At 42.8% G+C, this 20,682-nt stretch overlaps 3 protein-coding genes across 3 annotated transcripts in view; all 3 read right to left on the reverse strand.

Moving 5' to 3' along the window:
- Nucleotides 1–132: 132 nt before the first annotated feature.
- Nucleotides 133–11,122, reverse strand: copg2 (COPI coat complex subunit gamma 2). The gene is made up of 23 exons (XM_080851846.1): nt 11,006–11,122; nt 10,157–10,209; nt 9,983–10,063; nt 9,811–9,882; nt 9,614–9,693; nt 9,340–9,415; nt 7,723–7,815; nt 7,546–7,632; nt 6,459–6,616; nt 6,137–6,270; nt 5,841–5,908; nt 5,453–5,641; nt 4,616–4,711; nt 3,784–4,027; nt 3,467–3,542; nt 3,127–3,230; nt 2,867–2,992; nt 2,540–2,608; nt 2,081–2,392; nt 1,775–1,872; nt 1,459–1,597; nt 895–993; nt 133–650 (listed from the first exon to the last, which is right to left on the reverse strand). Exons 1-23 carry the CDS (start codon nt 11,040–11,042, stop codon nt 520–522), a joined length of 2,622 nt encoding a protein of 873 aa, XP_080707972.1. The 5' UTR covers nt 11,043–11,122; the 3' UTR covers nt 133–519.
- Nucleotides 11,123–13,228: 2,106 nt separating this feature from the next.
- ucn3l (urocortin 3, like) lies at nt 13,229–13,672 on the reverse strand (the record flags this gene model as incomplete). Its single annotated transcript, XM_080851005.1, has 1 exon — nt 13,229–13,672. The coding sequence occupies one exon, from the start codon at nt 13,670–13,672 to the stop codon at nt 13,229–13,231; it is 444 nt and encodes a 147-aa protein (XP_080707131.1).
- Nucleotides 13,673–16,150: 2,478 nt separating this feature from the next.
- The window catches only part of col7a1l (collagen type VII alpha 1-like), a gene marked incomplete at both ends in the record, with an annotated part of 63,688 nt that continues 59,156 nt past the window's right edge, over nt 16,151–20,682 (reverse strand). Inside the window, 3 exon segments of the mRNA XM_080851694.1 lie at nt 16,151–16,167; nt 16,302–16,487; nt 19,842–20,081. Coding sequence (XP_080707820.1) covers nt 16,151–16,167; nt 16,302–16,487; nt 19,842–20,081 — 443 coding nt within the window.

The following is a 20,682-nucleotide window of genomic DNA, read 5'->3' on the forward strand; positions in this document are numbered from 1 at the left end:
TGACCTCTTAGTTTAAATGAAAGCTCTTGTTAATGGGGGAGGACACATTTAGCACAGTTCAAGACAAAGGACAAAAACAAACAATCCAAAACTTGCATTTTATCAATCTTCATCATTTATTTATGTGTTAATATATGAAAATGGAGGCGGAACAGCCCACAATGAAGACCAGCACAGGAAGCCACAATGCACAGCAAAAGGGAACATACAGCCGTGATAGAAAGGCAATACATAGATCATTGTGAGGCATTGAAAATAACTGTTGGCCAAACACAAGCATGTTTTTTCAGCTAAAGACCAACTTGATTAGAACTTGACAATTTTTTGTACGTCCCATTGGTTGTCCATTTTGTAGTAGTTTGAGCTGAAATAGTCGCCTGTGGGTGGAGAGGAAAGGAGAGGGTAGCGGTGGAAGAAAGAGTCCTTCAAAGCATAACTTGACTACACTTTTGCTCTCTGAGCAGAGGAGGAAAACAAAACGATCGCCCTTGGCCCAGTCAAGACGTCTGGTCTGGTCGTCTAGCCCACAGAGGCCAGGATGACGTCTACGGCGTTCTCATCTGTGCTCCTTACGGTCACCTGCATGGTCACGCCATCTGCCAGGGCCAGACGTGCTCGCACCAGCACGTCATGACCGCCCCGAAACACACCTGCACGCAGAAACCACACACACACACACACACACACACACACTCATCAGAAGCTGTAACAGCAGCAGTATATCAAAAATACGCACTTGAAAAAGAGGGGCTCAACGTAAATTATATGATTTTACAAGTAGTCAGTGGAATACTGCACTTTCATATGTTCATTAGAAATTGAGAAAAGGGGTGTGTGTGTGTGTGTGTGTGTGTGTGTGTGTGTGTGTGTCAGAGATGGAGTGAGTTCTCTCACCGCCGAGGAAGAGCACGTGTGAGTTCTTGTTCTCTGGGACCTTGTCAGAGCGCTCGCATGGCTGCATGCCCAAGAAGCTAATGATGTTGTTGACGGCCTCTGTGGAGAAAGACACACAGACACATGCAGTGAGTATAGATGTGCAGCAAGCAAGCAAGCAGTTGATACCTTGTCTACGCAAGGTTGACAATACAAGTCAATACAAGTCCATGTAAGGTCAAGTTACTACAGCGCCAGCTCCTGTAGGGCAATGAGGAGTATTGAATGATACGGCATCACAAGCCATTACTATCCAAGTAGTGACATTTGTCCTTGTAATCGATCACTTTTTCCACAGTCCACTGCGTGACAACAGTGCTCCTTAAATTCAACTAAGCAGTGTCAAGTTGAGACACTTTTGCTTGAGATGTGCAATTTGCATATCAAAAACTATGATAAAAATACAATACATTTGCATTGCTGTCCCAGTTGATCAAGATAATATATTGTGGTACCCAGAATCAGTTCCCATAACTAATGTATAGTGTACAAATACTGTGCATTGACTTGTTCTGTGTAACTTACCATCCAATGTTCGTACGGAGGACAGAGCAAACGTTTCCTCTTTCTCATAGTCATCGCCCACCTCCTCCCAGGCAGCGCCGAAGTTGGGTTTCAGAACCTTCTGGATGTGGTCTGCCACCGTTACCTCCAGATCCTCCAACTAGCAGGGAGGAAAGACGAGAGACGGAGAGAGAGAGAAAAAAAAAAAAAGAGTGGAGGAAGGAAAAAGAAAACAATGTTACGTTAGATTCATATGGCTTTGCTTTGAATAATACATTGTGTGGCAATTCTGATGGTTGAAACCGTGTAATACGACACAAGGCTTTTGTTCACGTACCACATATTCATCATCGTAACCGTCATCATCTGGCTCTCCTGTGTTGGGGTCACAGTCGCGCACCAGGTACTTCATAGTGCAGCTGAACGTGCAAGAAACTAGAGACAGAGGAAAATGTAGGAAACTCAATCCACATGACTAATGGAAAAATGACTAGAGCTTTGCCACAATAGATTAAAGTCACCCGTTTGAAGGCTGACACTGAATGAGACATTTCCAGAAGTAATCCTCAAACAACTGATCTGACCACATAAACACACCCCTACACACCCATAATTCCCCTGATAAACACACGCGTGGTCTGACCTGCGGTGGGGTCGTCCTCGGGCAGGCGCACCAGTGTGTAGCAGGAGCCCGGCTGGCTGTAGGGCAGGTTGGCGGCGGGCACGTAGCGCATCACCTCGTAGGCCTCCGACGGCTCCATCTGCACCATCACGCGCTGAAGAAGCTGGTCGTTGAGCGTGTTAGTGCAGTCGAACTGGAACACCAGGTGGCCGGCGAACGTGTGCTTCACGCAGCGCACCACGTACTCCGTCTCGGCCTCCGTCAGCTGCACGGGGTCGGACGACTTGAAGAGCGGCCCCAGGCCCTGGAACTCTGGGATGCCCGACAGTTGCTCTGTGGTTGGCGGGGGAGAGGGGAATGTAAGACAGAAGGATGTAAGAGAAAGAGAAAAAAAAGGATTTTATTGTTAGTAAAAAAGCAATAGCGTAGTTTAATCAGAGCCAAGTAAGCCTTTAAAGCTTTTTCTGGGAATGCACTAACCTTGGTAAATGTCCTGACGCGATGGGGCCATCTTCTCTGGAAGCTTGCTTGTAGCGACTGGTGTGATTTCTGGAAAACAAGTGCCAAACGAGTTTGGAAATCATTTCGAAGCACACTGAGCGTATCTGGGTAAATCTCAAGTTAATAACAGCTTAGGCAACAAACATTAAGCAACTTGCAGACACACTAAAGCCTGCTTGTCATGGCACCAAAAAAGGGTGCACTGAAGGTCATATTGTTGTGAGGTAATTTAGGAATTTGGCCAATTTAACTGGCTCCAGTCACAGTAACTCTGTGGCTGTTGTGTTAGGAGCATTATTAGTGTACCGGTTTTCTGTTCGGTGATGGGCTGGGTGGCCAGAGGGACAGACTTCATGTCGAACGGCTTTTCTGCTGGATCCAATGTGTACTGGTGCAGAGACTTCTCTAGGCCAGGCACGGACACCGACAGCCCTAGAAAGAAAGAAAGAAAAACCCCACCACAATGAGATGTACACACATACACACAAAGCACAAGTCTAATGTAAATGTGTTCACACATTTGATTGATTTGCCTTCCAGGCAGGTGTGTACACTTGGGGCCTCACCGTTGAAGATGTAGGCAGCATTCAGGGCCTTCTGTTTCTGCTGCAGCACGTTCATGTAGAAGGTGGCTCTGTCTCTCACCTCATCATCACTGTCCATCATACACCTACACACACACACACGCACACGCACACACACACGCACACACACACACACACACACACACACACACACACACACACACACACACACACACACACACACACACACACACACAGGGATGAGTCACGCTTTACACACACCCCTTCCTGTGAGTGTCTAAAATCTCTGACAGTCTGTGTTAAATATGATCATACAATGGCCGTGATTACACTGAAGTTGTGTGGGGAGTCGGCTACATACCTGTGCATCAACACTAGCACACTCGGCAACAGGTCGTCGTTTTGGGCACCGAATTTGGCCAGGGCACTTACAGCAGCTGGAGCGGACACACAAAGACAAGAACAGAGTGACTAAAATCCGTGAACTTCAGTATCTCTAAATCGGAATGAATTGTGGAAGGTTGGTGATAGCCGGGGCCAGCGGAAGACTGTTAATTGCCAGTGGGGCACAGGCCAAGAGTAGTTTGCATTTGAGGAGTCTGTGTGTGTGTGTGTGTGTGTGTGTGTGTGTGTGTGTGTGTGTGTGTGTGTGTGTGTGTGTCTGTGTGTGTCTCTCACCTGCGCGGACAGCCTCGGCCTCCAGCACCACGCGGTTGAAGATGAAGCGGATGTATTTGGAGGGCGAGGGCGTGCGTGGGCCCTCCTTGCCCAGTAGGTGCAGGATCTTGGTGGCCAGCACCGTGTGCTCGCAGTCCTCGATGAACTCGCACAGGTGGGCCAGGCCCGTCTCCTTGCTCTCCGGGTTCTCCTCAATGATGCTGATGATGCAGTCCACGATGGCCCGCTTGTAATCAAAACCACCCTGGAGGGACCGGAGAGACATTTGAAATGATGTTATTTAAATAAGGATTCCAGTTATCATTTCCATGCATTCAGTTTTTACTTAAACATAAAAATAGAAGTTCCACGACAGATTATAAACTTGCAACCCAGACATTCCCAACACACATTCTAGGTCTTTCCCCAAAACGTACCCAATTGCAGAATGGAAAATATTGATAGTAAATTATCTGTTGAACAAACTGGTATTGTTTGAAGGATTACACTGTGAACAGCACAGTCGTGTTCAAATCTCTTGTATTAGTGGAAATATTGTGCAAGTCCAAACACAGAGGCGCCCTTCAGGTGCTTTGCACAGCGCGTGTTGGTTATAACGCACTCACAGAACGGCTCACCTCGTCTGACACGGTGGGCCCCCTTTGTTTTTATTAGCGTTATTAGCTGGCCTCTCTTTCGGGGAAAATGTTGTGGAATTAAAGGGATGGGGCAGATTAGGCGGCGATTAACATTTAACCAAAGCTCATGAGGAAAGAGGGGGGGTTTGTGATTGGGGGTGTGTGTGTGTGTGTGTGTGTGAGCCCTCCACCCCCTCCCCGCATAACACACTTACATCATCTCGAAGCATGTTGGACAGGAAGTTCATCATGACGCTGTGCTTCCGGGGGTACTTCTGGCACAGGGCACTGATGGCCTGGACCACCACCACCTACAGAAACCATAACACACACACACACACACACACACACACACACACACAGACACACACACACACAGACACACACACACACACACAACTCAGAACAGACATTTGCTGGATTCACTTGAGCCTATACACACAGTCAAGTGGCTGTTAATGGGATGATACACCCACATGCGCTTCTTACTCCACACGACTAGAGGAAAGCAAACAGATTTTAAAAATAATGTCTTGAGTGTTCCCCCGACTGACCTGGAGCAAGCTCTATATCAGCTCTGCTCTATGACTTGCATAACCCAAGCTTCTCCTGCAACTGATCCAGCGAACAACTAGAAGCTTATTGTCCTTTCTTGCTTACTGTATTTACTGCATGTAAATCTAAACCGATGTTTAATACAATGCCAGTTTAATACTAATTCCTAAAATGTATTGCAAATGATGTGTTTTACCCCTGATTAAGGCACCTTTCAAAAGCCTCTTGGTATAAAATGTGCTATATAAATACAGTTTGATTTGATTTGATCAGAGAATGAAACACATCCTTTGAAAGCAACAGGGGGGGTTTCAACACTACTGACCACTATATTTTCTCATACAGTACTGTATAAAATGGTCCCTTTGTGGAGCACCAGAGATGCACCTGATGTGCTATTGAGCAAGTGGGAGGACATTTTCCAAAGACTAAGGACGCTGTCAGTGGGAAGTGGCCACAGGGGCCCAGAGCACTGGACTGAGGCAGGGGCGGCTCACCTTGAACTCATCCGAGATCTCCGAGACGAAGGAGGATATCTGCTTCATGAGGCGGTCCACGCTGCTCTCGCTGCCTGTCTTCAGCAGCGTGGTGATGGCCAGCGTGGCAATGCTGCGGTTGGAGTCGGTAATCAGGTTCTCCAGGTCCAGGTTGCAGGCCGTCACTGCAGATGGGTGTTTCATTGCCACCTAGTGGCCACAACAAATAATGTATTTTTTTTTGTCAGAAAAGTAGCTTGCTCAATCTTTCAGTCTAAAGCTTAATAAACATTTTGGATCAAAATGAACGAGAATTATGTGTGTGTTTAATTATTTACATGTAAACAAACATGCAGGCATTTGAACATGTACAAATAGAAAAACGTGATAATGACACATAATGACTTACCTTGTTGAGGGTCCTGACTGCAGCATAGCGCAATGCAGCCTTGGGGGAGCTACAGAAGAGCTGGAGAACTGTGGAGAAGACACACACACACAGACAGACACACACACACACACAGACACAGACACACAGACACAGACACAGACACACACAGTCATCAAACAGAGCTCTTACGGGTAAATGAAAACTGGGAAAAAGAGAGATAGGAGGTATGGAGCGACAACAAAGAGGCAAAGCATAAGTAATTGCAGAGTAAGTCAAACCCAGAGACAGAAGGAGGGAAATGAGGACGCTCTCACCTGACACAGCGGGCGCCAGCTCCCTGGCAGTGCAGTTTGGCATGTGGACAATGGCAGAGGCGGCTTCATACACCACCATCTCATGCTTGTTCCTCAGACAACTCTCAATGAAGTCAAACAGGGGACTGTCGTGACTATCAAACAAAACAAACAAACAAACAAACACAAATCAATAAGACTTAAAATACCTCCACTCAAACATGAACACTATGCACAATTGGATCTATAAACCTAATTTATTCAGATTATTTTTCTCAAACGTTGTTTAAAAAATGAAGAGTTTTTGTATGGTTCATACACATACTACACGACTGATACGCACCCTCCCTCACTCTCCTCCAGGAGCTTGCTGGCAATGCGGATGAGCATGCAGTAGGCAAAGGGAGACTTGAGCCCTGATTTGGTGAACTTGTTGAGCATCTTGGACACAGCCAGGCGGTCGTTCTTCCTCAGGTGGTAGAGAAGGCCCAGGGCATGGTACTATGTAGCCAGAAGACACAGCACTGCTCAGAGATGGCCACAGTTTTTTGGTACAGTTACCAGTAACCAGTTTTTAATGTACACAGCTGCATTCACAAGCCTGACAACAATGGCAAATGACTGCAAAGAGATGCCTGCCACATGTCACTTTGTTCTTTCTGTGTGTGTATGTGTGTGTGTGTGTGTTTGTGTGAATATGTGTGTGTGTGTGTGTGTGTGTGTGTGTGTGTGTGTGTGTGTGTGTGTGTGTGTGTGTGTGTGTGTGTGTGAGAATGTGTGTGTGTGTGTGTGTATATATGTGTGTGTGTATATATGTGTGTGTTTGTGTGTATGTGTATGCAGGGGTGCAAACTAATCAGGGCTGAACGATGCGAAACCCCTAGGGGGGTCCGGGGTATGCTCCCCGGGGAATATATATTATATATAAGAACATTTTGCACATTTGAAGGTTCAATGCATCAATCTGGTGCACTTTGACAGCAAAATTAAGAGGCTAGATCTATGAAGAACTTTGTGCTGTTTTAAACAATTTTGTGCTCTAGTAACAGTTTAAATCATAAACATCCCTGTGTTGAATGTTGCACAGGCACAGGCCAACCCAACCATCTCAGATTGTGCAATCCCTCACACACTGGGTTGAGCGAATGCCTTTTGCTTTCTCAATGTTTGTCATCACTGAAATATTTGTAGACTCTTTTATTATATGTTGTTTATATCCATAGAATAAGGAATGTATTTCACGTATTTAGTCTTGCTGATCTGTCATTAAACCACAGTGAAAAAGCACATACGGGAGGCAGAGATAACCTCTGCCTCAATGAAGCAGGAAAATGGACCTACAATGCTATCTAACGTTCATTTCAATATGTGTATATGTGTGTGTGTGTGTGTGTGTGTGTGTGTGTGTGTGTGTTGAGTAATTCCCTCACCTGGACCATGATGTTATCACTGGATGCTGCCTCCTGTGCTTCGTTGACCCAGCGCTTGACCACGTCGTAGCTCATCTTCACCATGTGCTGCACATCAGGTCAAACCATTAGCCTGCACTGCTAAGACAACCATACAACAACAAAACCTCTCCCAATCCTAATGTGTGTGTATCTTACCAGAGATGAGACCAGTGCTGAACTGGACACGCTGGGCACCTTGTCAACAATAGCCTGCTTCATGTATCTCTCAATTCCCTGCAGCATGGTTGTCTGTTGTAGAGGATGAACATAAATATGAGCATTACATCACTACTTTCACAGAATGGGACTCTGGGACAACAGATTATGAAACTTTGGTCTTAACAGAGAGGTGTGTTCCAAAAGTTCCGGCACTGTTCCTGTAGAAAACAAACAGAGCGTGGCATAGTAATGTGCAGGTAGCAGGTGCTTGCCATAACTTTTGTGAGTAAGTATTCCAAGTTGTTGTTGTTGAATAAATATAATTATATGCACCTCTGGAGGCCTGAGGTAACTTGAGTGAATTTTCTACTTACATCAGTATTCCAAGTTACAGTGCTTTATTAATATCAGCACCTGTGTTTCACACATTTTTGTGATCATTGGTACATTCGTATTTGCGATTTCAACAACAACAACTTGAAGTGGAGTAGAGAGCAAACAATTACATTTTGTGTCAAACTTGAGAAAATCAGCAACGGAGACTCTTGAAATGCCTCAGGTAGTCTATGGTTCCAAGACTGGCAGGGGGGCTGGGAGCGCTGCCCAAAGCTGCCAAGACTCCTTTGAAGGTGATGGCGGCCAAATTTAACTCAGGTATGTTTTCATGCTACATTCTATAGGTGCAGTCCCGGAACTTTCTGATCGCACCTCGTAGATACTTGTGCAACAGTGTGGTTTCCTGCAGCTGTAGCTACAGGCAGTGTGGACACATGTGTCCAATTTCCGATTTCAGTCCGATTTAAATTGGATATTGGACACATGTGTCTCCCCAGAACTAGATTCATTGTGTCCGACTTGAGTCCGACTGGACTCCGATGTAAACCCCTGGACACACGATTCGATTCCGCTGGTAATTGGACTGGGCGCGCATGTGTCTCTCGTATCTGATTCAAATTGGACAACAACAACTTTTGCACGTGCTTGAGATCGTGCCGACAGACATATACATGCATCATATATAATGTATATGATATGATAAACGCTGCTAGACGCTCAGTTCTTGTGCTTCCTCTCATTCACGTTGAAATACTGAAAGCGAATCTGAAACTTTGAAACTGGAACGCAACTGTTTGGGACAGAACGCTAATTCAGTGAACAAATATTTTCATATTACTTTCCACCAGTTGTTAGTCATGTAATCCATTCATATCGATGTGAATCAATCAATACTAATACAACTTTAACTGTGGTGTGTTTTTGTTTCATTTCACAACGTATTTACTGTATAATCAACGGTAGCAGATGTAAACATTCCGCATTTGATTTGAACTGACGCGGCCAAGATCTAGATTGGTCACTGCCATGTGCTTTGAGATAGAGCAGTTAACCCCCCATGGAGACCCCATGGAGAGAATTGGATGGGATCGGAGTGCTGCCATCATGTGCCCGCACTGAGGTATAAACATCTCAAACAGCTTCCTTGAAGGTGTCAGCATGAACACAAAACTAAACAGTTCACCTTGTAACAGAGACAGTCTTCAACTGATGCGAATCAAACAGACAGTGGACTAACAGCTGGGGAAAGACTAGAAGAAAACAAGAAGGTACACTCACATCAGTGATCCTGCAAAGAGCTCTGATGGCAGGCCCCCTGTACACGTCCTCCTTCCCAGTCATGTCCTTGGTCAGACTGAAACACACACACATCAATATCCTCAAACATGGTACCAGAAATGCATGGTATGCAATGCAATGTATGTTTAGGCATGAATAACCAAATCACCATAATAACACAAAAATAAATATGGAAAGTAAGATCGAAATAAAATGTTACTGAGGTTTTCACAAAACATATGAACTTCTGTAGAATGAAAGGTAGACTCCTGACCTGCTGGTCACAATAATAACATCCTCAGAGATGTTGGCCATCTCCTTGATTGTCAGGTAGCACATCCTTCTGAGTGTTTGCTGGTAAAAGACAAAAAGAGTTTACGTCCAGAGTAACACAATGTCCATTGGGTAAGAAGACAACGACTTGACTGGGTGAAGTAATTTAGGTGTATGCATTTTAAAAAGGGTCCTTACATCATTGGATTGGAAGAGTCTCGTCATTGCAAAAAACGCCTCAGTGGCCTCAGTCGTTCCAAAGTGCTCCCCCTACAAAGGGAGACATACTTGTGTAAAGTTTGCATCCATGACAGCTAAGTACAAAAACATGTGACTGACAGACAGACAAGGCCAAAACAAAATCCCCAACCTGATTAAGGAGGTAGATGATTTTGGTGAGGATGTGGAGACATCTTCGGGGGTTGATGGGAGTCTCGTTGAAAATACGAGCCTACAACCAAGGAATAAAGGAATGACCGTAAGCCTGTGCAAGCAAAACTGTCAAATATTAGTGATCGCAGACAACATGGCAATCTATACGTACCTCCTGCAAAACGGCACTCTTCTCCAAATGCTGAAATGGATTAGAGCCACTTCCTACATGTTGTAGAGAAAGATATTAGTTATTTCCCTTGCTATTTGCCTGCTACCAAGTTTGCATTCGATAGATAGATACATGCTTAGTTTAAACGGTCAATCAACCAACTGTCAACGTCATCTAGCGAGCTAGCTAGCTAGCTAGCGTCATGATGATGATAATTCCAGGCAAACATGTAATGGATTTTCAGAACAAACAGGGTAACATCTGTACATAACACTTCACCACTGATAGTAGGAGGTTTATGTTAACGTCGCCTGTACCTCAAGCCAAATACAGCAAAAGACTTCCGTACACTTATGGACTTCAAACCCTTGATATCCGCTTAGATAGTCAACATTACTTGAATGGCAGTCGAATTACATAAACACTTAGTTCTGCTCTGGTAATATCACTTAAAGTATGTGGACTACACAAAGTTCGCCAACGTTTAGCGTATGTTTACAAAGTAATCTAAGCTAGGCAGCTCACATTAGCTAACAGAGCCGTACGGGTATAAGCAGTTTGCTAGCTTGAGAGCAAATGCCACATTCACCGATGAGCTGTGTGTTAATATTTTATAGTATGCATTCTGCTGTGCATAAAACGACTCATCCTGAACCATATAGTTTAACTTATGGGATTGAATGGTCGAGGCCTGTAACCTTTTCCTTCACTTATTTAGCTAGCATATGCTACGTTCCTAGCTGAGCGGGGGGCTTTAGCTAGCGGTAGTGAGATTGTTGTTGAACTGATACAAGGCATAATTAAACATAGCATAATATCGCCACTCTCACAAACCGCCAAATAACTTACCTGACTCCTCATCCTTCTTGTCAAATTTCTTAATCATTTTGCGGAATGTTGTGAGTAACTGTTGGTCTTTGAATGCACTCCTTCAGATCATACGTCTCGACTTCCACGTCGTCAGCTGGAGCAGCTAAATTTTTGCTACACGTCAACGGAATCAACGTCACGACGTCACCCGCAGCGTCGTGATTTCTTCTTCTTGCAGCCAGTGCATGTAAGTGAATGGTAACCTAGTGCATGTTACACCGCCACCCTTAGAATATCGAGGGAAATGCACTCAACTCATCTGATTTTTCACTATTCCCGTCCCAGCACACACAGTATATTACACATTTGAAATCACAGGTTAAACCTTAATTTGAGAGGCCAATCAGTTCCCAAGACACATTGTTTAGGATGACATGGCTTTTTAAATCATACCTCCAATAAGATAAATAAATAGTCGAAGATAGATAGAGAAGGCCTTCTTTATTGATCCCCAAGGGTCAAATGTAGAGAGAACATTTTTGGGACCTTCCTGTGTTTAAAAAAACCTTCCACTGTAAAGCCACGTTGAAATGAAAACACTCACTCTCTCTCTCTTTCGCCTGCCCATCACTTTTTAGGGAACCTTAGGGTCTTTTTTACTCCGGTTATAACATATAGGCACAGCTTTATGCAGGTCGGTTTTTGTTTGTTGACAACTTGACATCTGCCAAATTCAGTCTGTGGCAGGGATTTGACAGCACTCCTTAATTTGTTTCAGATTGCATTTGCTTAACACATTCGGAGCATTTTATGTTTTTGTAAACATCCATGGTGTCTGAAGTATCTTATAGCCTGTCTGATATAGCATCTCCATGTCAAGCTAAAACCATTAAAAAAAATCCCAGACCCATGTTGTTGCTTAGGCTATATTACTTACTAAATGAATCTGCACTGTCCACTGAAAAGAATGATTCATTATACACATAACCATAAAAACGTCACTTTGCTTAGTTGAATAAATTAATTAAGGACACAATTAATACTTTCATAATGACTGCTACACTATGGTTTTGATGTTATAACTTCATACATTTCCATAAATAATCTGCTGATCCGTGAGCCATCTCGACTTCTATACATTAATTGACTAAATGACAGAAATGTTCAAGATACAGATTCAGACTGTGATAGTCAATCGTGAAATGGAATGAAAATGAGATGAAACTATGTTTATTTCATCTGCCTTTTTATTTATTAAAGGAAAATAAATAATCCTTCCAGATATAAAAATATTCGATGATTTTCTCCATGCGCTCATTTTACTTAAGTATAGCCACATTAAATCATACATTGCGCCATCACCATTGTTTGGGCAAAGTAAACAACTTGTGTCAACTTTTGAGTCATAGGGTGGACTGTGATGAGATATTTGTCTCTCTGTAATCCACAATACAGAATCGAAATTAAAATGTATTCTTGTTTATGCTACTTCATACACATGAGCAAAATAGCAAGACTTCTAAAAGTATGAGACTTATGGATGAGTACTTAGATTTTATGTCACTAAGCAACACTATGCAACAATCTGACACTTTTTGAGGTGTGTTTTTTTTTTTATCAACAACTACTTTTGGTATCAAATTAGATTTGATGGAATCTGAAAAACACCTGTTGTTCCAAATATGCTCTATGTTGTTCTGTGGTTCGGGTCGGTAGCCTACCCCTCGGAAATGTAAGAAAAGCCTTCACAGCACCAACAATTTCTCCAAAATGCGCCAACATGTGCCAACTGGGCTGTTTGCTTTTAAGACCAAAAACTCCTTAATGCTTCCTAAATATAAAGTTTATTTCCATATACCCAAGTAGAGCCGAATGAATGGCCACAGTATTATTTGTTGCCCCTTAACAAGATTTAATTTCAATTATTCAGATGATTTTATTTCCTACCCTGCTTAGGCAGAAAACAATAGTCAGTGTTATTCTTCATAACTTCAGCGCATTATTGCAAGCATAGAGATGGACTACAGGGTTTATGTCCGTTTTAAAAACGAAGCTCAATGTCCATGATTCATTTTCTCTTTTTCTTTGCGCACATGGAAACGTTTACAGACGACATTTATCATTCAGGATATGCCTGTCTATGTAGGCTTATGCTTTTCGGTCAAGCAAACTTGTGAATTCAGAGATCTTCGCCAGGATAAGAAAAATGACACAAGAACGAAAAAATGAACTATCATTTAAAGTCATTTGGTATCTATTGATTCACTTTCTCTTTCCAATATGTGCCAGCAAACGAGCGTTGTCTGCCGCCTTGGCTCGCAGGTTCTTGGCTTTGGCAATGTCGAAAAGGATGTTCATGATGTTGGTCGGAACATCTAGGGAGAGGGTAACCTTACTGCGCCGGTTGCCCTTTGCGCTGTTCCTGTACATCTTACTCCTCAGCTGTGTGTGGCTGAGGAATCTGTAGTTAGGTGCTGGGTATGTCCTTTTTTCGCGAGATTCCGCAGATTCTGCGACGTTCTCTCCGGACCCAATGAGGAAGCCCCGTCCGTCTAAGAGCACGTTGTTGGGCTGTTCATTACTCTTAGCTCCGGAAAGGACATCACTGCACAAAAAGTTAGATTCGGTTTCATACAGTCGGAAGCATAGACTTGAGGTGGGTGCGCAAAGGACAGCCAGAAGGAGCAGCGTTCTCAAGAGCGGCATTATGCTGTTCTGTGGAATAAATGCAGCATTGCAGTATTAGATTTCTAGTGATTTTATAGACGATAACGCAATAATAATAGACGGTTGCAGTTTTGTAATATATTTTTAAGATGTTACCCTACTGATTATGTGCGTAACAGGATAACATCCACTTAAATGCACCATTGGGACAATGCTCACATGTACTTCCACCCAAAGACGTACAAATTGTTATCCACCCAATCAGGCACATTTTGTATAGTCATAGCTACAATAGCACACATCAATTTTCTTTACAACAGTACGTGTTTACCCTGTTACAACTAAAATCTTGGTCAAAACAACTCAACTTTACCTTGGTGTCGCTCCTCTTAATGCAAAGTACACGTTGAAAACAGGCTCAGAGATGGCAAGATGATTACAAGAAAATAGTGATAAGTGACAATCTCAAACTGAAATGTATGCTATCGTCCTTTCAGAACTGTTTCTCAACTGTATTTACCAACCAGTCTCGGTGGCATCCATTTAGTACTGTTCAATTACACGGCGCCCGTGCGCCAGCACAAACGTCATACGTTATTGGTTACCTCCCAATAAAGATTGAAGGCGGTAAGACGAGCTTGCGTCCAGCAAGTTTAGTTTGTCCGTTTAGTTTATCGAGATAAGCTATAGTTATACCTAATGTTTATAATACAGTGGCACTCAACTGCGTAGGCTATTGTAAGGAGAAAACGTTTCCGGCACCAAATATAGCACTGGACAGCTCCTTGCGCGCGAGACTGAAATATCCTGGGAGAATATTCAATCAAGCAGGTAGAATTAAATTGGCATATCGACGATATATGTTTCTTAAGACCTCATTGTGTGAGTTTATGACAAGTATCCGTTACCATATAGCATGAAGGAGAAGATAATTACTTTTTATGTGTGGAGAAGCACTGGTGACAGCCGGACAATGACGACTCAAACTTGCCGATGTGTAATTATGAATTACTGCACTACTGAATAGTCTGTAACATTAATCACGGAGATAAAGTGCCCATGATTGAGGGTTCTGCTTTGTACCATTTGGAGTGGTGTCATCGCAGCATTAAACATTCACTAAGGAAAACTGTTTTTTATCAGTGGCAAACATGGCATCTTTGGAAAAAGTGGGATAAAATAAACCAACAGATATTTGCGCAGTGTGGGAATGTATATTGCGACTTTAACAGATCGTGGAGGTTATTTGATCGTATAAAGTATCATATCGCATGATAAATAAAGATTATTCAAATGTACACGCCACTGTCCCAAATTAAATTGCCTCTCTTGGCACAGTCAGGTCTCTCCGGGAACGAAATTTCTTGTGGTGTGTGGTGGCATGTCCTCTGAAAATGACATGTAGCTCAGATCACCTACTGCGCTCTAATCTGGAGAACAGGCTGCCACGGCGGCGCCCCCTCCTGATAGGACATATGCAGACGTTAGATGCACTGCACTCTTCAAATAGGCCATTATGGTCAGGGGTTATATAAGCGAGGTGACTGTGAAGGTGAAATACACGAGCTCGGAAATATCATTAAGGTGATGAAACCTCCACAGCAAAAGGCAACAAAGACGTGTAAGATGTGAGAGCATTGATTGCCTTAATATAGTTATTTTTTTCTGCACAACAAGTATTTGGAGCACCGTCCCATGAGGATTCACTGTGGTCATAAACAGACTGCCCAAATAATGCCAGCAAGCTGGAGGGTTCTCCCACACGCTAACTCTCCAGAGACTCTGTCCAGACACGACCCAGGAACAACATGCTGAAGAGGAGCCAAAGTGGCAACCTCCACATCATTAACAGGGCCAAGCTTGGATACGACTGTCCAAGAATGAGTGTGGGAGAGGTCACGATCGCAACACACACACACACACAAATTAAATTGAACGTGGGAGAGGTCACGATTTGATCACATGCCAGTTCACAAACTCACACAGGCGTACGCACATGCTCACAACAAACCAAAGATGTGCCATATCATTGAGTAAATTGATCACACAGGCAGTACAATGTATCACAAAAACACCAGTGGCTCATTCATATTTGCCTTTATTCATTAAACTGATGATTTCATCCACACCCTAGTACGAGTGAGGTAGAAGGCAAAGGCAAAGAGTTGATCCCAAAGGGAACTTTGAAATTAAGTGCCATTTATTTGAATTTGAATTTCACCAGATTCAATTGCCAGCATGTAGTTCATGGACAGTCAAGATACAAAATAAAAAAGAGGTAATACAAATAAAACATGAGTACCAGTGTACTGCCGTCAAATTAAAGTGTAACCAATTCTGAAGACTTTAATTGAAACGTCATATAGTGCAACAGTGAAACGAAAAAATTACATAACAGTTCCATTACAGTATCTCATATTAAGTGTCAGTGGAATTCAACAATAAGACAGACCAAGACAGTAAGGATCATACAGTTATTATTTACATAGACTGTGAAGTCTATTCGAAGGATTATTTTCACCTGGACTCTGAAGCTGTGAAAGAAAAGACACAAACAGTAATGTAAAAATGGGTGACTTCTTAAAGTCCTAGCCCCCAGATTGGAGAACTTGGAGTAACAAATTATTAAACAATCATTGGGAAAACACCACTCATCTTAACTGCTTACCTTTCTGACCCTGGACACAAAGCAACTGACATTCCTGTTTGGAGGTGAAACGGTTTCTTGTCCCCCCACAGCCACCGTAGACAAAAGGGCGGCATCCTCCGGAGCGCAGGTGGTAGTACCACATCAGAACGTACTCAGAGCAGTGGCCCTCAGACATTGGCTCCAGGCAGGCATCTTTGGAGACGCCTTGGAGGAAGGGAACAGTTATGCCCTTGTTTCTTTTTTTGCTTTGCTTTTGTCTTAACTTCCATCTCAATATACAAGCTGCCCAGAGGCTTAATTCTGACATACATCATTTGTCTGCCTGACTTATATTTATAAACCTACATATAATCATTCTATTCCTTTTTTATATTTGTATTGGATTATAAGTTAAATCTTAGTGTCATAATTTCTCTCCCTCTCATTCTTTATCAGCAAAACGTCATCTGACAGGAGTAAGAGAGTGAGAAAGAAAGAAGGTAAAAGAAAGAACAGAATCTGTACTCTCCTGGAGGATGTCTGGGCTACCTGAAATGCGTTGAAGGACACGTCTCTTCTCTCTTCTTTTCTTCCTCGTCCTTCCATTGACGTCTGCACAAGAAAATGTGTGAGTTTAGCGCATTCAGAGTGATTCAGTAGGTTAGCGCTAAGTGTGATCTGACACAAGCCACTCACACAGTCATGTTCGGCTCTGCTGGCAGGTTAATAAATAACAACGGAGCGTCTGCAGAGCCTTCTCACCACTGGCTATAATGTCATTAGAGGCACTGTAGGCTTTCACTTCACAACATCACAGTGTCTGAAAAAGTTCTAAGACATGGAAATATTTGATAAAATACTATATAAAGAGACATCTCTTTGGAGGCTATTAGTTCAGTTCAGTCATTTTATTATCCCAGGTTCAAAACTTTGCTTGCCGTCAGGTGCACTAGATAAAAGACAACAACGAATCACAAAAAAAAAAACAACATACAAATACTAACCAAAAACACATATACAAAAAGTACTATTCACAGTTGATATTGCATACATAGCAATCTGGCACCTGCTGAGAAGAAAAAAGATATCACTATGCAAACATTCAATACCTTGCCAAAGACAGAAAGATAGCCTGACGATGTCGTACTCATAATTCTAGTCAGAATATGAGTCTGATACTGACCCTTTGGGCTGTGATTATGGGGCATGTTTCAACGAACCAGGGAAAAAAAAATGCCTCTTTGCTCAATTGGATACCTAGAACCAATCAGAGCAACGTAGTATGACCATCTGATACATTAAAACTTTTACCTGATCCCGTAGGAAGGAGGGCAAAAACATCTATCATGCGCTGTCAATATCTGTTGAGATATGCCTGCTCACGTTATAATTATTAGCAGCAAGGCTAGCTAGCTACTATGTGTTTCAATGGATTTTTGGTGTAAGCGTTAGCAATGACCTAACAGCAATGGTCTAGAGCGCTTCAGTTAAGACCTACAATCCTCGGCAACATTCGTGTTGCACATACACAACTAACCGAGTCAATGTAGAGATAAAAAAAAAGTTGTGTAGATAGCGTAATTCACATAAAATATTTCCCACTAACAGGCTCCCGAGACGCTGCTATCTTGGTACGATTTTGAATACTGTTAATTCAACTCACGCATTGGTTGATAATCTGTCCATCATCGTATAAAGCCCGCCCTGACAATTTGATTGGTCCGGAAGAACCCTGCCTTCTGATACTGTCTCCCCAACTGCACAGAGCCAGACCGAACTTCCCAGACCAAAATTTTGTGGGCGGGGTTCGGGCTGGTGTTCAGGCTAACAGAAAGACACATTTTGATTGGAATTATCAGTTAGATACAGAATATAAGAGGTGTTTCACCATACATGATAAATGCATTGAATTATGAGTGGAAATGGGGACATCCAGTGTAACTGTAGCTGTCTAGAAGGAAAACTCTTCAGTATATTTGGGCTTTTGGAACATAAACCACCACCACAGCTCCAAAAATAGTGCTCACGTATTTGTCTGATGATCAACATCAATTAGCAAAATAACTCATATGTTATTTCCAGTCTAGTTAACTATTTTTACACTGAACAGACATGATGCCATATGCAGCCATTACGAGTAACTGTCCCTAGATTTGTGAAACAGGAAATCTAACAAGAGACAACAAAGGGGTGTGAGTGTTTTTGAGAAATAAACATAATGTAACTCTCGACCATTTCTATATTTCAGCTCATTTATTTTTTCTCTCCAGTCAGAATGAGTGGAGAGGGATTAGGGATGTCACAGACAGTGCCTGAAGGCTGGGCTCTCCATTGAGCCGTGCAGACACTCAAGCAGTCGGACTCCTGCTAATCCAAACATAACTCTCCCTCTTCATGTCTCGATCATTCACACAATGGGCCCTACCGTAGTGCCAGGGCGGAAATGGCTGGTGGAAATGGCAGCACATGCGTACTTTGTTGCACAAAAAAGAACACGCTTCTGAGTGAGTGGTAAAGGCACTAAGTGGGCAGTGCCAGGCCAAAATTAATTAGTGAAAGGTTTGGTCAAGGCCAACCAAAAGCCATCCCTTTAAACTTTAAAAAATAAATGAACTAAAGTCTGTCCTCTGTTGTTCAAAACATTTAACTTAGTTGACACAATAATAATATGTCCAAACCAGTGTAATATGTGATACATTTTCAATTTAATAATCACATTTGATCTCATAGAACACATTTGCAACTTAGCAGCTAGGAACTAAAACGCTCATAGCTCTGAGGTGTGACTTGAGGTCAGCTCTATTCTCTATGGAAATTGAAGGTTCGGATGGAAACCCAGGTTTCTTGGTACACTACTGTCTCTTCTTTTCCCCAATAGCATAGCCTATGTATGGTGTGTGGTACGTGGAAAAAAATGATCTGAAGCTTTTACTGCAACAGCATATTAGGATGTTAATTAGATTACAATGTTATACATGGCTTTTTTACGTAAAATTATTCTGGGAACAAACTTCAGGCTATTTGGTGCAGTCGATGCATTCAGCACCCCAGCAGAGCCAAACAGGTGAGTGGAAGTGCTTAGCACTGGATCAATGGGAGCGAGTGGTCACATACAAATATTTGCGCTTGCGTAACACAAGGCTACAGTCACGTACAGTATGTGTCGACATACTGATGATATGGGATATCCCAGAGACAGGGAAAGAATCTAATGCATAAAACGTAACAGCAAAAATGACCAGTAGCCTAAGCCTATAGGGAATGCATGAGGTATGGGAGGTTGCGAGCTAGGTTTATGTTGATAAATGTAAACACCTGGACCAACATGACGGCAATCTCTTTCTGCATTTCATTGTGACCAAGAAAAAATATCTTTTGTGCAAAATTTGCTGGTGTTGTGTGGCATTTCTCTTTCTGCCTTAGTTTAATCAGACTACAATATGTGAACAGAAATAACGATATATGTCTTTATGGTGAAATCACATTGGGCATGACTGTTGACTATAGGACTGTTCATATACCTATATACCTACTATACATATACCTACTATAGGACTGCTCATTATTCAGTTGGCTCACCTGTTAGGTTGGAAGAGGCTGTTGATGCCTCAGTAGCTGGGGTGGTTGGACTAACAGTAGTTGCCTCGTGGTCTTCGTTGTTCAGTCTGGGGTCTGTCTGCTCCTCTTCCTCTCCGTCTTCATCATCATCATCTTCACCAGGCTCGCTGCGTATGAGAGTGGAGAACATGGTCCCCGGCAACTGGTCACTCTCCTCTGCATCTGGGTCTTGGGAGTTCACCAGCACCAAAATGTCCTTCCCTAAAAGAGTTAATATTAATCACACAAAATAGACACAAACAGTGAATTTCACATTTTAGAGACACCTTTATCTCATATCTCAACAAAGTTAATAAAAATTACACTCTGAAATATCTGAATTATTGATTACATCTCTCTGTAATACTTTTTTTTTTTTACATTAAAAACGCACACTTTCCAGTGTTTAAGATTGTCGGTTAGTTGGTGGAATGTATGTTTAAATGACACCCCTTAGGCTAGTAGTTGTTTAGTGCGAATGGGTTGGTTTTTAGTGAGGTCAGTCTTTGTGAATGGTTGCAGCCCCCCTGGTTTGGGCAGTCTGTTCCACAGTGAGAGAGCTGAGGAACACAACAGATGGCGCTTCTTGTGGGGTTTCCATGCAACACAAACAAACACACACATACACAAACACACAAACGCACGCACACACATACACACACACACTCACACACTTGTGAACTGACCCTCACAAACACACACAAACACACACACACACACACACACACACACACACACACACACACACACACACACACACACACACACACACACACACACACACACACACACACACACACACACACACACACACACTCACACA

Source organism: Sprattus sprattus (genome assembly GCF_963457725.1).
Source record: "Sprattus sprattus genome assembly, chromosome: 14".
Taxonomy (NCBI): Eukaryota; Metazoa; Chordata; class Actinopteri; order Clupeiformes; family Clupeidae; genus Sprattus; species Sprattus sprattus.